At 36.8% G+C, this 16945-nt stretch overlaps 1 protein-coding gene across 1 annotated transcript in view; it reads right to left on the bottom strand.

The window, feature by feature from the left end:
• Positions 1-16945, bottom strand: part of SLC25A31 (solute carrier family 25 member 31) — a 30011-nt gene that overhangs the window by 2659 nt on the left and 10407 nt on the right. Inside the window, exons 2-5 of the mRNA XM_052654907.1 lie at positions 15195-15322; positions 7031-7148; positions 4054-4208; positions 2485-2610 (exon numbers count right to left, since the gene is read on the bottom strand). Of these exons, the coding sequence (XP_052510867.1) occupies positions 2485-2610; positions 4054-4208; positions 7031-7148; positions 15195-15322 (527 nt within the window). The remainder of the gene's footprint in view (positions 1-2484; positions 2611-4053; positions 4209-7030; positions 7149-15194; positions 15323-16945) is intronic.

Genomic DNA, 16945 nt, shown 5'->3' on the forward strand with positions numbered 1-16945 from the left:
TAACACTGAAGGCACTTCCTGTAAGACAAGGAACAAAACAAGGTTGCCAGTTATTACTTCTTTAATATAACACTGAATCAGAGGTCTCAATGAGTACAGAAAGGCAAGAAAAGGAATAAAAGGCATAAGAATTGATAAGAAAGGGGGGAAAAATGTGGTATATTTGCAGATTATATCACTGTGTAAAAAAAAAAACTTCAAAAGGTATACATACTGATAAGTGTTTGTAATAAGGCTTAACAAATTTGTGGGATATAAAATCAAAATGCAAAATTTAAAGAAGACCGTCACGAATTATGTCCTCATAGAATTCATATATTAAAGACCTAACCCCAGAACCTCAGACTGTGACTATATTTGGATAAAGTCTTTATAAAGATAATTAAGGTTAAATGAACTCATTAGAGTGGTCCCTTACCCAAAATGATCATCTTTATAAGAAGAGAAACAAAAAGTACCATCAGAAGACACAGGGAGAAAGCCATCTACAAGCCAAGGAGAGAGGCCTTCAGAAGACCCCAACCCTGCTAGACTGTTAGAAAATAAATCTGTTATTTAAGCCACCCAGTCTTTGGCACTTTGTTATAGCAGTGGTACTATGTTTTATATATATAACAATGCACATGTATATATAAAAATCCACACCCACACATTTTTATGAATTATTTTGACAGTAAGTTGCAGCTATAGTTGTCCCTTAAACATTTCAGTGTGAATTTTCTAAGAATAAGTATATTGCCCTACATGCCCAAAGTAGTTATCAAAATCAGACAATTTAACATTGATACTGAACCATCTACCTAACTCAGTCTATTTACAAATTAATTTTCTATTTTCAAGTTTTTCAATTAAACCAGAGCTAGACATAGATTAAGAGGAAAACAGATATAAAAGAACAACTTTAAGGATAGTCCACAGGAAGCAACAGGTTAAATAGGTTAGATATGCTTTACCCTTTCAAGGAGATCCAACTAGTCCATCTTAAAGGAAATCAGTCCTTAATATTTATTGGAAGGACTGATGCTGAAGCTGAAACTCCAGTACTTTGGCCACCTGATGCAAAAAACTGACTCACTGGAAAAGACCCTGATGCCGGGAAAGATTGAAGGTGGGAGAAGGGGACGACAGAGGATGAGATGGTTGGATGGCATCAACAACTCAATGGAAATGAGTTTGAGTAAACTCCAGGAGTTGGTGATGGACAGGAAGGCCTGGCGTGCTGCAGTCCATGGGGTTGCAAAAAGTCGGACACGACTGAGCGACTGAACTGACTGATAGTCCCTTTCATGTGGCCCAATGGGTTCTTTCAAGACCATTCTGTAGAGGATAATGAGGACAATGATAGTAACTACACCTTCCAGTATTAGTTTGAGAATAAATGAGTTAAAGTGTAAAATACTGAGGACAGTTCTGCCACATAATAAACTTAGCTTTGCTGGCCTCATTATTTTCACTTGCCCTCATGAAACCTATCATATATGGGTTATACTGAAATACTTTTTAAGCCATACCTTTAGGTATGTTTTTTTCCCCTCTGCTGAGAATGCTCTCTCACTATCTTGAGAAAAAGCCTATTTTCTGAGATTCAGCTCTTTAAGAGGCCATCTCTGATCACTTTTAAGCACTGGAGTACCCCTTCCCTACTGCATTCCTGGAACTTATGCACATTTCTATTTAAACCATTAATAGTATGCTTTCAGTAGTATGCTATGAGTGTGGGTGCAGGTTCTGCCTTATTTTATTTGTGTCACTCAAAGTGTTAGTCACTCTTGTGCCCAACTCTTTGCGACTCCATGGACTGCAGCCCACCAGGGATTTTCCAGGCAAGGATACTGGATTGGTTTGCCATTTTCTTCTCCAGGGGATGTTCCTGACCCAGGGATCAAACCTGGGTCTCCTGCACTGCAGGCAGATTCTTTACTGATTGAGCTACCAGGGAAGCCCATTTGTGTCACTAAAGCTTGGTGAATAGTCACTCAATTATTCGCTAAATGAATGAATATAATAAGTATCAACAACGGAGATCAATAGTATCAAAATTTTGGTCTGGGGATTTACATTTAGAATATACATCATTATAAATATATTCTCCTCCTTGGAGTTAAAATTATTTACTTTTACTAAAATATACTACAACAAATGATTACATATGTCAGTGGCCTGTGACTGGGCTTATTCTACTTAATCTAATATTCAGTTAAGACAGACACATTCTCATCTAATCCCTGCCATGCCCCTCCACTCTCCAAACAGTAATATACCCTACAGGAGAGAAAGACATTGCTGTTCAGATAGCAGACATGGAGGAAACTTTGCTGGATGATGACTGAATGCTTATGACAGGAAACAAAACCAAACATACCATGGATTTATTTTAGTAATAAAACGAAGGGCCTATGTCTTTTAGTCAAAATGTCTCTAAATTACACCCAAATATCAGAGATATTGGAAAACTCAATTAAGCTTACAAATAATATAAAATACCTGCATCATCATACGTCTTCTAACTGTGTCAAAGGGATAAGAGAGTATTCCAGAGCATGTAGTCACAACTTGAGCAATGAAAAAGGAGACAAGAAAAGGTGTCTCCTTTGGTTTTGGTAATAAGCCCTAGAAAAGAAAAATTATCAAGTAACCATCTAAATTTCCAAAATACCTTAAATTATTAAGTCAAAGGAAAATTCATACATATATATATATATGAAAGAGGGCTCAATTATATTTAAAATGCAATAAAAAATAGTTGGATTTAGTACAGAAAGCTTAAAATAATAGCAAGAGATCAATAAGAAAGGAGAACCCCACACATAGCTATATTTTTAAAGTTTATTTGAAAAAGAATAGTATATCTGCAATTATAGGAGATTTGCTATTAATAGCACTGAAAACAAGAGGAGATGGCAACCAGTAACCAAAAAAGTTCTTCCATTGTTTTTCCTCATAGAGCTGGAAAGGATGAAAGAATGCCTGTTACTATTGACAGATGATATCTGATAAGCTTTAAAGCTCTAAGCTAGTGAAGAAACATTTCTAAATTTTACAACTACTACAGCTTAGAGAAAAGCAGAGGGAGAGTAAACATAAATTTTTCTGTGATTAAATAAACGTATATAATATCCTGTAATTTCCATTAATCTATCTGTCTAAAAAATATACTACAAACTAAAAGCACTATGTCCAGAGTGCAATAAAAATGACATTCAACTATATTTGTACTGAACAGGGAGAGCAGAGATAATATATGACACCATCATAAAATTTCCCTCAAGTTTTAACCTTAATAGTAAATAATACTGATATTAATTTCCTTGCTTCTTTTTAGAAGCATTATGATACAGTGATTAAGAACGTGGGATCTGTGCTTGCCACATAAATTACTTGGCCATTTCTAGGTTATTTATTTTTAAAATGGGATATATTAAAAGCTCTCACAGTGTTTGGATGTAAAGTCCTTAACAAGGTTCTTGAAACTAAGTAATAGATAAAAAAATAGCAGCCATTATTACGATCTCTCTGTTTCCTACCTTACAGAAGCACTACTAACATCTGAAATGAAAAGGCAAATTGCAGAACCTGGAGAACAATACAAAATTTAATAGTACCCAACAGATCACTGAGCTATAGTAGCATATTGATCATATTTAACTATTATGCCTTGCCTTTTTCCAATGATGACAGTAAACTGATAATATGCATGTAAAAAAAGTGATAACAAAATGAATGTAAAATTAGAAAACAACTGTTAGAAGATGCCTGCCTATATACCAAATATTCAATTATGATATAAATCTAATTAGCATGTTTTCTATTTGAGTCTTCCAATGCAAGCAGCACAAACACTATATGTCTATGCTTTATATCCAAATTCAGGTTCATAATAGAGTTGTAATTTAATTAGGTTATGGCAAAGTCATGATTAAACAATGCTATAATGTCTCTTATGTCATTTATTTTGATTTCTATAATTAAAGTAAACATACTTGCTGAACATATTACTAATTAGAACAACAAAAAGAAACGATTTATTTAACATATACTAAAGTACCAAATTACCTTAACTGTGTCATAAGCTCCAAAATAAGAAGCTCGGTACACAATGATGCCTTGAACTGAAACACCAAACCCTTGGTATAAACCAACAATTCCATCTGATTTTGCTATTTTCATAATACAGTCACCTAAACCCTTGAACTGTCGCTCTTCAGGACCTAAAATACAGCCATTTAAAATTTATTAGCAACATCATAATCAGATAAACACTTTATTCAAAGTAAATTAAACATTTTACAGATTTAAATTACCTGGTACTAACACTTAGAAATCTTTCTAACAAACAAGGCACAAATAGAAACCTTCCCATTCATTTAAAAATAATTAAGATGTCAAGTAGTACCAAGATACTTTAACTGCAAATATTAATTTCTTATATAAGCAATCTAATTCAAGCAATCTGATTGGCTTAAAACATTTCAATAAAATTACCATTCAATAAAGCTACTAGTTAGCATTCAGAAAATACTTAGGCATTAAAAATGTCTACAACTTGCTTCAGTTGAAGAGCAAAAAGACAGATAAAAAGGAAAGGCTAAAAACTAGTAACTTTAAGGATTATTAATATTTTAGATGAGGTGTCATATTTTTCTAGTGTTTGATGGTTTTTGTTTTTATTTTCCCTTGACCTAGAAATCTTTGATAATATTTTACAATTATATACAGAATACAATGTTTCAAAATAAGGTTCTTCCAATTTTGAGAAAAAACAAAACTATAGAATTGAAATTAAACCAGAATGCATGTTATTTTCACTTTCTTAACAAGAAAATCTGGACTGCCACCTAAACATGATAGATCAAACTCCTCATCTTTGTCCAAACTGTCATCCCTTCTGAGGCCTTTTCTCTGATCATTTATCTAAAATTGATGTCATCCTCTTCTCCTATATTTTTTTTCCTGGCATTTATCGCCAAGTGACAGTAGATTTTAGTCATTTTTTCCTTTTTTAATTACTACAACCTCCACTAGACTGTAAGGTACATGAACCATGAGCTCCATGATTAATATGGTGTATCTCAAGCAGGACCCACTTTACTGGAGGCACCCAATAATACTTGTTGAATGAATCTCTGCTTCCTTGAGAAATTCTATTAAAATAATAATAAGGGAAAAACAGGTTTAAAGCAAAAAAGAGTACATGACAAGAATAAAGTTCACAAATTTTGGCAAGATGGAAGGGAGGTGGAGGAGTGGTAACTCACTAAGAGTGAGCAGAGAAAGTTGAAACCTAATTTCTTGCAGAGGGAGATACTGTTGAAAAGAGAACCACATGTCTCCAATAATCACAGAAATTTAAAATTAAAGGAATTAAGTACTACTGTGGTAAGGCTCCAATTTGTGCTGGAGTCACATGGGGCCAACTGAGTTACCTTCACAATTACTGAAAAAGACTCACACACAGATACATCATTGTGAATGTCAAATCATCAGGGATATAAGGTAATTAAAAAGAAAAAAACACCAAATGGTGGATGATAAATGTGCTGTGGGGGGCCTGGAGGCCCTGGAGGTTTCTGTGGAGGCTTTGGCAGTGGCGCTGGCATCCAGGGCTGAGGCTGCAGAGCTTGCAGAGGCAAAGCCAAGGACATCACCAAGCTGGGCCACCTGGTCAAGGACATGAAAATCAAGTCCCTGAAGGAGATCTATTTCTTCTTTTTGCCCATCAGGCTATCTGAGATCATTAACTTTTGAGATCATTGACTTTTTCCTGGGGTATCCCTCAAAGGTTTTAAAGATTATGCCTAGGCAAAAGCAGACCCGTGCTGGCCAGTGGACCAGGGTCAAGACATTTTGTCACCACTGGGGATTACAAGAGACATGTCAATTTGAGTGTCAAGTACTTAAGGAGGTAGCCACTGCAATTCATGGGGCCACCATTCTGGCCAAGCTTGCCATCGTCTGTGCTGTGAGGCTCCTGGGGAGACAAGAACAGCGAGCCCCACACCGTCTCTTACAAGGTGACAGGCCACTGCTGTGGCTCTGGGCTGGTGCGCCTCATCCCTGTCCTCAGGAGCACTGGCGCTGTCCTAGCCTCTGAGCCCAAGAAGCTGCTGCTGATGGCTGGAACTGACGACTGCTGCACCTCTGCCAGGGGCTGCCCCGGAACCTTGGGCAACTTTGCCAGGGCCACTTCTGATGCCATTTCCAAGACCTACAGTTATCTTTCTCCTGGTCTCTGGAAAGAGATGTTGTTCACCAAGTCTCTGTATCAGGACTTCTCTGACCATCTCGTAAAGACTCATACTAGAGTTTCCATGCAGAGGACCCAGCCTCCACATAGCCACCATATAGTTTTATATGAGAAAAATATAATGAATGAAGCCAGAAAAACAAGAAAAAAGTCATATACAGAAGGATCAGCAGTAAGAAAATGATTTCTTAAGAGCAGTATTAGAAACTAGACTCCAGAGTAATGCTTTCAAAATTGTGAAAGAAAATGATTTTAATTCCAGAATTTTACATATGGCCAAATATTTGTGAAACAGACATTTTCAGATAGCCAAGATCTCAGTTTATCTCCTATACCTCCTTAGAAAGCTATCAAAGAATACATCTACCAAAACAAGGGTATGAAGAAACACAGAGGATGTGATAAATAAGTAAGGACAGAGGAAAAGGGAATCTAGGGTGAGAGTTATACATGTAACCTAGAAAGGGGCCACAGTCAAGACAGGTAAATAAGTGCATGAAGGAATCTAGGGGATGGCTCTCTAAATACCAAAATGAGAAACAAACCAGAAGTTAAAGTGCTCTTTGTGGCTTACTTTTATGTTACTATAGTGTTGGCCTTCCTTTCCCTAGTTTAAAAGAAAAGAAAAAAAGTAGTAATCTTTAGGCTCTATGGACTTTACCATTTGGTTGAGAATAAAATTTTTAGGCTGAATGCAACACTACTGTTAAAAGCATAACTATAATAAATAACACAGTGTTCAAAACCACAAAGAAGGAAGAGTTAGCATTTCTAATAATCCCGTACCTTTTCCAATATCAGCACCTAATCGGGTTCGGGCAAAATCTAGTGGGTAAACTACACATAACGATGTTGCCCCAGCAGCTCCACCAGAAGCCAGGTTTGCCAAAAACCACCTCCAGAACTGAAACATATTAATTAAAAAGTAGTTATTAAACTATAGACTCTGATTTTAAAAATCTTTTATTTTTATAAGGTTAAAGAGCCAGATTTACAAGATGCTTTTACAAAATAAACACCTAAAATAAATAAGCATATATTATCATCCAAAATACTTCCCTCCATGTCCATGCAGTCTTTGTTTCTCACCAGGCAGTCTAGGAGATACAGGCTAGATGCTGATATATTGAAATTCCAAGATATTTTAATATCCTCCAGCAAAAGCAGCCCAGATTAGCACAAGAAGCCACATAAGATATTCCACTCTTTAGACTGTATAAAGCTTTTTATTAATAATATATCCTTTTATAACTAAAATGTTAGGTATCTGTGGAGGCCTCAGTTGTTCCCTTTCTTGGTGGCAGGGGAGAGGGACAGTAATATATCATAATGCCACAATGTCACTCTGTAGTTTTAGTAAAAATAAATTTAAACAGGTCAAAAATATAGACTGTTCAAATGCCAAATGTAAATTGGCAGAAATCAATTATAATGTGGCTGAGTGGCATGGAAGACCTTACTGATCTACTACTTCACAAGGGCTGTTGAGGTTCTTTTTGATAAACATTTAAAATGTGCTCTGCTTAGGTCCAGTAAACTGCTTTTCAACGTCTAGTGCTCAAGAAAAAGAAAGGAATATTTGAACTGGAGTTCTTACAGAAAACCTAGGGTATAAGACCACTGTAACCAACCTAGTCAAGCTCAGTTTCTTGCTTCTCTGACATCTTTTTTTTAATTTAGTTTTAGTTGGAGGATAATTGCTCTGCTGGCCTCTGCTGCACAACAACACACATCAGCTACAAGTACACACACATCCCTTCCCTCTTGTGGCTCTTATTTCCAACAATAATTTTAATTCTCCCATGCTTTGGAACTCTCAATTTTCTCCTGGCCTGAAATGCCCTTTCCATCTTTTAAATTTTTTTCCTATCTTTTATAAACAAAAAGTTATTGATTTATGCTCTAATTCAAATTCTGTTTTTTTTTCATGAATTCTCTGATCTCCAGCTCATTCAGAACTATATGTAATCATACCTTCTTCCTATAAATACTTCTTCTCTCAGAGAATTAAAGGTAAATCATGTGATCAATATGTAAAATGTATCAACATGTTCCAGATTCTCATTTTTTAAAACCAGTATTTACAATCACTACTTTCAATTTGTAATTATTTGTGTACCTGTCTTGTTTTACTTTCTACAGACTATCAATTTCTTCAGCCGGAATTATTTTTATTTTTACTTACTAAGATATATTTACCCACTGTTCAGTTCACCCATATATTCAAATCAATGAATTATTAGCATATCAGAGTTCTGCAACCTTTATCAGTTTCAGAACATTTTCATTACTCCAAAAGAAACCTTGTACCTATCAGCAGTCACTCCATACCTTTCCCATCTCCCTGAACCCAACATAACCATTAAGCAACTTTCTGTCTCCATAGATTTGCCTATTCCAGACATTCCCTAATCATGAAACAAGCAGCCTTTTGTGACTGGCTTCCTTCATATAACATGTTTGTAAGGTTTATCCATGTTGTAGCATGTGTAGCATGTGTTAGCACTTCATTCCTTTTTATTGACAAATAGTATTTTACTGACTTAACACATTTTATTTATCCATATCAGTTGCATGGACATTTAGGCTGTCTACGTTTTTTGAGGCCTGAATTTTTAATTCATTTGTTTATTTCACAAAGCAAGTCATGGGGCCTTGTCCAGAGTAAGAGTAATGCATTCAATAAATATTTGTTTAATGAAGGGTACTTGGACTCCCACAGTGCCTTCTGATGTGAAACTCGTAAGTTCTACTGTACAGATAGCCATGTTTCATAATCATATAGAGATAATGAGACCAGAAGGTAGCTAATCTATAGTTTGGAAGATGATATGTAACCTGGCAGAAAAAGAGGAGCTAGGCCACAGTTTAAATCTTATAGATGTGAATCTAGAAATTCTAGGCCAGTTAGTAGTAGGGACAGAAAAGGAAAAAACATTAAATAATGTTTTTAGGTTTCAGTTTACTTTGAGACTGTTGAAAGCTACAGATACTTTTCCAATAAAAATTTCACATATATAAACACAGTTTTTTTGTAAAAGTTTAAGTTATTCCTCAAGTTTGCATGGATCTCAGGTAAAGAACCGCCCCCCACCCCGACTTGAAAGGTTAGTAGGAATCACTATGGTATTAACAGTGAACTTAAAAGAAATAAAATGTTGGAAAGTAAAAAAGATGGGCAATAATGAGGAAATGCAGAGCAAATAGATACACACAAAAAACCAGATCATTACAGACAGATAGACTAAATGACCTGGGAGACAAAGATAAGGAGTATACAGTTTGATCCCTACAGCTGCCTGTGGTTCAAATTCCACTGCAGTAAATATGTCTTTTTCTTGAAGTAATTTCTCTGCTTCTTACAAGCAAACAGGCCAAATCAAATAGGCTATGCAGCACAAAGATTTATAAAGTGCATCTTAAGTTCAATTTAACATTCTATTTCTTCCTAGATAAGAGAAAGAAAACAGATCCATAACTTTCTGGGTGAATGTATAATTTACATAATTTACTATTCAAACAGGGACCTGATAGCGAAAGTGACGCCAATGAGAAAGCAATGCAGGCAGGCACAAAATGTATAAATAGTATGGCCAAACTACTAGGGGAAGGAAGGCAGGGAAGGTTAAGGAGCATGGAAGAAGGGAAGGAGACAAGAAGACTCTATGCTGAATGATAATTCTGCAAGCATTTCTGTAACAGATAAAGTCTGTTCTGCCACAATTAAGCTTGAAAATAGAACAGACCCAGAAGTTGTTTTTTAAGTTTGTGATTTCAGATATTACTATACTGTAAAAGGGGGCTTCCCAGGTGGTGCAGTGGTAAAGAATCTGCCTGCCAATGTAGGAGATGAAAGAGATGTGGGTTCAATCCCTGGGTCAGGAAGATCCCCTGAAGTAGGCAATGGCAACCCACTCCAGTATTCTTGCCTGGAAAATCCCATGGACAGAGGAGCCTGGTGGGTTACAGTCTACGGGGTAGCAAAGAGTCGGACACAACTGAGCACCACCACCAAACTATAAACGGAGAGGAAGTGAAAGGAATCAGGAAAGGAGAATAAGAGAGTTTAGAGGAAACTAATCCTATTCATTTTCAACTGTTGACAAATAGATGATAAACTGCCTCCAAGCACAAATACCTGGGACCAAAGTTCTTTCTAACAGTTTGTGTGGGCATGGAAGAGAGGAGGAAGCTCTAGTCTTTGACGAGGGTTGTGCTGGTAGCTGCTTAGGAGCAGCAGAGACATATGTTATGCCCAGGTTCAGCTAACACTCATCTAGTTCAGTCACCTCAGCTGGAAGAGGAATAAGAGTATGGTAGAAAGAACTGAATTTGAGAATTAGAAAGACATGAACAAATGACTAGGGCAAATGCTTTAAGCTCTGTCTTGTTTTCCTTATCTGTACATTTGGGGTAAAAATAACTACCTCAAAGGGCAAAGTAAAAGTTCAGTGATAAGAGTATATAGTAGGCACACATCTCCCTACCATGGTTATTTTCTAAAAACTTCTTACTCTGACATAATAGCAGACTCACATGCATCCTAGTACATATGAAGTCTTTAAACTTTTCAAGCAATTTTCCAATGGCAGCCCACTCCAGTACTCTTGCCTGGAAAATCCCATGGACGGAGGATCCTGGTAGGCTGCAGTCCACGGGGTCGCAGAGTCGGACACGACTGAAGCGACTTAGCAGCAGTAACATAATTACGTGTGTGCATGCTCAGAGGTTTCTGTCGTGTTGGACTCTTTATGACCCTATGGATTGTATGTAACCTGCCATCCTCTGCCCATGGGACTCTCCAGGCAAGAATACTGGAGTGAGTAGCCATGCTCTTCCAGGGGATCTTCCCGAACCAGGGATCAAACCCGAGTCTCCTGTGAGACCTGCGTTGCGGGAGGATTCTTTGTCCACTGAGCTACCTGGGAAGCCCAGCGTAACTATAGTAGAGGAAACTAACATTGATGGAAATCTACCTTATTCAGATTTCACAAGTTTTACACACTTATCTGTGTGTGTATTTAGTTCTATGCCGTTTTATCATATGTGCAGATTCATATGACCACCAATTATCATAGTGGACAGTTCCATGATAAAGATCCTCCATTTATGGACCTCTTTATAGCCACCTCCCTCTCTCCTGGTAAATGGTAAATAAATGAAACCAGAAAGCAAATATTTTTTGAGACTGGTATCTTTTCAGTTAGCATTCAAAGTTGCTGTTTACATCATGTTTGTTCTTTTTTAAAACTATACGGTAAAATTTACTGTTTAGGCATTTTAAGTGTATAATTCAGTGGCATTAAGGACAACACTGTATAAACATCATTACTATTTCCAGAACTTTTCATTATGCTAAACATAAACTCTGTACCTATTAAAGAATCTCCCTCCCTCTTACAGCTGGCAACCTCTATTCTACTTTCTGTCTCTATGAATTTGCCTTTACTAGATCCCAAGAGGATCATACAATACTTGTTTTATCAAAACATATTTCTCTTTATTGCTGAGTGACCTTCTATGGTGTGATGTACCACAGTTTAAGCATTCACCTGGGACATCTGGGTTATTCCCAAATTTTTGTCTATTATGAAATAATCTTCAATGAACATTGTATACTTTGCTTTTTTGTGAACAGAGGTCTTTTTCTCTGGGATAAATGCCCAAGAGTTGGACTGTATGATAAGCATATGTTTAGTTTGTAAGAAACTGTCATACTCTCTTGAAAGCGGCAAGATCATTTTACATTCCCACCAGCAGTGTAAAATTCAGCTTCTCTGAATCCTTGCCAACAGCTAGTACTGTCACCAGTGCAGCCATCCCGAGAAGCATGCAGAGATATTTATTGTGGTAGACCAACTACTTTTAAATCACATACACTGTACTTCCCTGGTGGCTCAGATGGTAAAACGTTTGTCTACAATGTGGGAGACCTGGGTTCGATCCCTGGGTTTGGAAGATTCCCCGGAGAAGGAAATGGCAATCCACTCCAGTACTATTGCCTGGAAAACCCCATGGACAGAGGAGCCTGGTAGACTACAGTACATGGGGTCGCAAAGAGTCAGACACGACTGAGTGACTTCAGTTCACTTCACACTGTACTTGTTTTTTCTATCTTCTATGTTTCTTTGAAAACCAGGTAAGAAACCCAAAATACTGTATTTTCATTTTCAGGTGTTTTTTTTTTTTTTTCACTTTTCTTAGAGCAGAACAGAAATAGAAGAACATTTTGATGTCTAAGGGCAGAAACAGAAGGATCATTAGTAGCCAAATTTAACAAATAATATATATTTAAACATTACATATTACTTGTGACTGAATATCTTTACATTCTAAATAAGACTGCATGTTCTTTCTTTTTTATTGTTCTTTTCTTATCTTTTGGCCACACCTTGCAGCATGTGGGATCTTAGTTTCCCGACCAGGGACTGAACCTGTGCCCCCTGCATTGGAAGCATGGAGTCTTAACCACTGGACCACCAGGAAAGTGCTAGCATATTCTTTAGAAGCATACTAAAAATGTTTTTACCTCAAGCTCTACTGATTTGAAATTTATTACAGAGTTTTAACAGAGATCAGAGTTAACTGAAACTTTTAGAACCGTGTTATTTACACTGTTAGGGACAGATGTTAGTAACATAAATTTTCTAGTTAATTCTGGAGTTAATTGCTCCATCTGGCTTAGGTTTACAGGAATTATCTTTTGGGGGAGATAGGGTGGAAAATGTTCAGTAAAGGGCTAACTCAGCAGGCTTGTGTTGCCCAAACCCTGCACATACTGAAAAGATCTCCCTCCTTGACCAGACTCAAAGGTTCCATTGAGGTAACTTTCTGAGCCCATGGAATATCCTATCTAGTAAGACTGTCTTTATATGCCAGAAGCTTTGGCAACACCAGATAGTTTATACTAACGTTGATTTATGGTGAACACCCCTTTGCATACTTGGGGCTTTGGGCTAAACTATATCAATTTGGCCTTTTGAGTGGGTGGCAGCCGTAGCTGGAGACTGAGTAGCTAAGTCTATTACACATGCCTATGAAACTGACTTCCCTCCCACAAAGACCTGACCACCACAGCTCAAGTGAGCAACCTTATTTGGCAGTATATGTGTTGTCTCACATTATTGCTGGGAGAACTAAGTGCTGTCCAGCTGAGTCTACTAGGAGAGGACACCTAGAAGCTTGCACCTAGTTTCTCTTAGATTTTGTCCTATGTGCTTTTTCCCTTTGTTGATTTTAATCTACATCTTTTTGCTGTAAACCAGGAGTATAATAGCTTTTCTGAGTTCTCTGAGGCCTAGTGAATCACTGAACATGAAGACAGTCTTGGGGACTCTCTGATACAATTCCGTAGTCAAAAGAAGTTCCAACTAAAGATCCCTTAGTTATTAAATTTGTGGTAAGAGGTTTATAGAAACTTGTAAAAGTTAATATATTTCTAAATTTCCATATGTAATTTCTATGACTTAATAATATTATAATATGCTAATAGTTATTAATGTTCTAACTATTATTTTTTCTACTACTTGAGCACCTCCTCCCCAAATAAAACTCCACAGGTCTTTTAATGGATAAAGAAGATGCTGTACATATACAATGGAAAATAACAGCTATAAAAAAAGAATGAAATAACACCATTTGCAGCAACATGGATGTAACCAGAGATTATCACAGTTAAGTGAAGTAAATCTGAAAGAAATATGGTATCACTTACATGTGAAATCTAAAACATAAAAGAAATGGACCTATCTACAAAACAGAAGTAGACTCACAGACATAGAGAACAGACTTGTGGTTACCAAGGGGTATGGTGGGGTGAGGGAGGGAAAGAGGGGGGCGTTGGGTTAGCAGAAATAAAATACTATATATATGATGGATAAACAAGGTTCTACTGTATAGCACAGGAAACTATATTCAATATCCTATGATAAACCATACTGGAAAAGTATATTAAAAAGAATGTATACATACATGTCTAACTGCCTCACTTTGCTATACAACTCCAATACTTTGGCCACCTCATGAGAAGAGCAGACTCATTAGAAAAGACTCTGATGCTGGGAGGGATTGGGGGCAGGAGAAGGGGACGACAGAGGATGAGATGGCTGGATGGCATCATCGACTCGACGGATGTGTTTGAGTGAACTCCGGGAGTTAGTGATGGACAGGGAGGACTGGCGCACTGCAATTCATGGGTCGCAAAGAGTCAGACACGACTGAACGACTGACTGAACTGAACTGAACTGCCTCACTTTGCTATACAGTAGAAATTAACACAATACTGTAAATCAACCATGCTCTAATTGGGAAAAATGACCTCAGGTAAGACAAATTCAACTACTTCTTAGAAAATTTTAGAGATATTAAAATATAATTACCTGCTTTTTCCAAAAACAGAACTACTATATGATCCAGCAATTCCACTCCTGGTATATGTCCAAAAAATACAAAAACACAACTCAAAAAGATACAGGCACTCCAATGTTCATAGCAGCATTATTTGTAACTGCCAAGGTTATAAAGGTATATAATCAATTCAAGTATCCAACAACAGATGAATGGATAAAGAATATGTGATATAAACAATGGAATACTACTGAGCTATAAAAGAGCATGAAAATTTGCCATTTGCAGCAACATGGACAGACTCTGAGGGTATTATGCTAAATGAAGTAAGTCAGAAAAAGATATATACTTCATGATATCACTTCTATGTGGAATCTATAAAATACAACAAAGTAGTGAATAAAACAAATAAGAAGCAGATTCACAGATACACAAAACAAACTAGTGGTTACCAGTGAGAAAAGGGAAGTGGGGGCAGATAGGGGGGTGGGGGAAAGGGTTATTATGGGATAATTTGAATCACATGTGAAACTTTTAAAAACTGTGAAGTACTATATAATTTAAAGAATCTTTCATTCAGTTAAAAATAATAAAAAATAATTACCTGTTTTTCTTTGTTAACTCCAGACATGAACAGTTGTTTGTATTTGTCTTTGAAAGCAAAGTTTAGAGCTTGTGTCGGAAAATACCGGATAACATTTGCCAAATTGCCACGCCAATAACTGAGGAAACCTACAAAAGAAAACATACTAAATATAAACTTGTATTATTATTAAATAATTTGCATAGTTTTAACAAATTTTGCTGTTTGAACTACCTGAAACTTACATCTTTTCTCATGAGACAAAAAAAGAAATTTCAGTCTCCAACTGAAGAAAAAAAGGCAGTGTTAACTCCAAGCACTCCATTTCAATTTCTTTAATTTCCAATAAGAAGCCTTGACTACCTAAAAACCTATGGAAGGCATTACCAGGTGAATATAGGTCTCTTCACTAACAGAAAAACAGAGCTTACTAGTACTCATAAGAGAAGTTTAGTCTCATTTCAAATCATAAAATACAGTTCCTATGGTGACAAGTCTGTTGGAACAAAACTGTGTTGTATATATACTCCTGAGAATGAGATAAGAGTCTTATCTTTATATTTTATAACCTAGCCAAATAAAAGGAATTCACAATTCAAGGCAGTTTCCAGAGGCCTGACGAAGAGACAGGAGGAAACTTTCAAGATTAATAATCTTCCCAATTCAAATCTCCGTGGACTGAATGACCAAACTTTATAATTCAGTCACTGTGTTACCTGATAATTCAGAGCTGCCTTTATAATCCTTAGCTGCCCCAGAATACAACAGGCGATCCCCTCTAGGACCCATAGTTGTTTTTACAGATGGTTGAACCCTGCTACTCTTAATAAGACAGCTCTAGTCCCAGCTTCGGAGAAGGCAATGGCACCCCACTCCAGTACTCTTGCCTGGAAAATCCCATGGACACAGGAGCCTGGTAGGCTGCAGTCCATGGGATTGCTAAGAGTCGGCATGACTGAGCGACTTCCCTTTCACTTTTCACTTTCATGCATTGGAGAAGGAAATGGCAACCCACTCCAGTACTCTTGCCTGGAGAATCCCAAGGACAGAGGAGCCTAATGGGCTGCTGTCTATGGGGTCGCACAGAGTCGGACACGACTGAAGTGACTTAGCAGCAGCAGCAGCAGTCCTAGCTTGGAGAAAAGAATACCCATAAACAGTCTCCTAAAGATAAAAATTTGAATGAAGATAATCTCAGTTGACTGGGCCCAGTGCTCAGAAACTGAAAGTTAGATCAGATAAATACACCGAGAGAAAGATATTTATTTATTAAATAAATAAGTATACTTTGTGGGAAGTAAAACTGAGTATTAGTGAATCCCAAGGTGAATGTAAAACAGTCGCATAGAGACAATTAAGATGTATATTAATGGCCAAGAAATAATCTTTTCAGACCTCACAACTGATTCAGTTACTTGGCATTCAGTTGCAGGCATAAATTACTAGGGCATTTAACATGTAATGATAACAGCTACAACTTCCTGAGCACTTAATGTGTACCAGGCACCGGCAAAGGCTGTACTTGTACATTTAATTTAATCATCACACTAAGGTTATGATATCTGTTCTCTTATAGTACCCATTTCACACATGCACAAACTGAAACTTTTATAAACTTAAAAACTATAATCAGGATTTAGAATCAAGTTTTCTGTCTGTCTCCAAAGCTCTACTGCAGCTTTGGGTTTCTGGAGAAGCAAATCGTATAAAAGTTTGGAAATTATTAAAGTATAGTAAATAAATAAAAGTCTATTTTTTAAAAAATGCAAAAT

Source organism: Budorcas taxicolor, chromosome 17, assembly GCF_023091745.1.
Source record: "Budorcas taxicolor isolate Tak-1 chromosome 17, Takin1.1, whole genome shotgun sequence".
Taxonomy (NCBI): Eukaryota; Metazoa; Chordata; class Mammalia; order Artiodactyla; family Bovidae; genus Budorcas; species Budorcas taxicolor.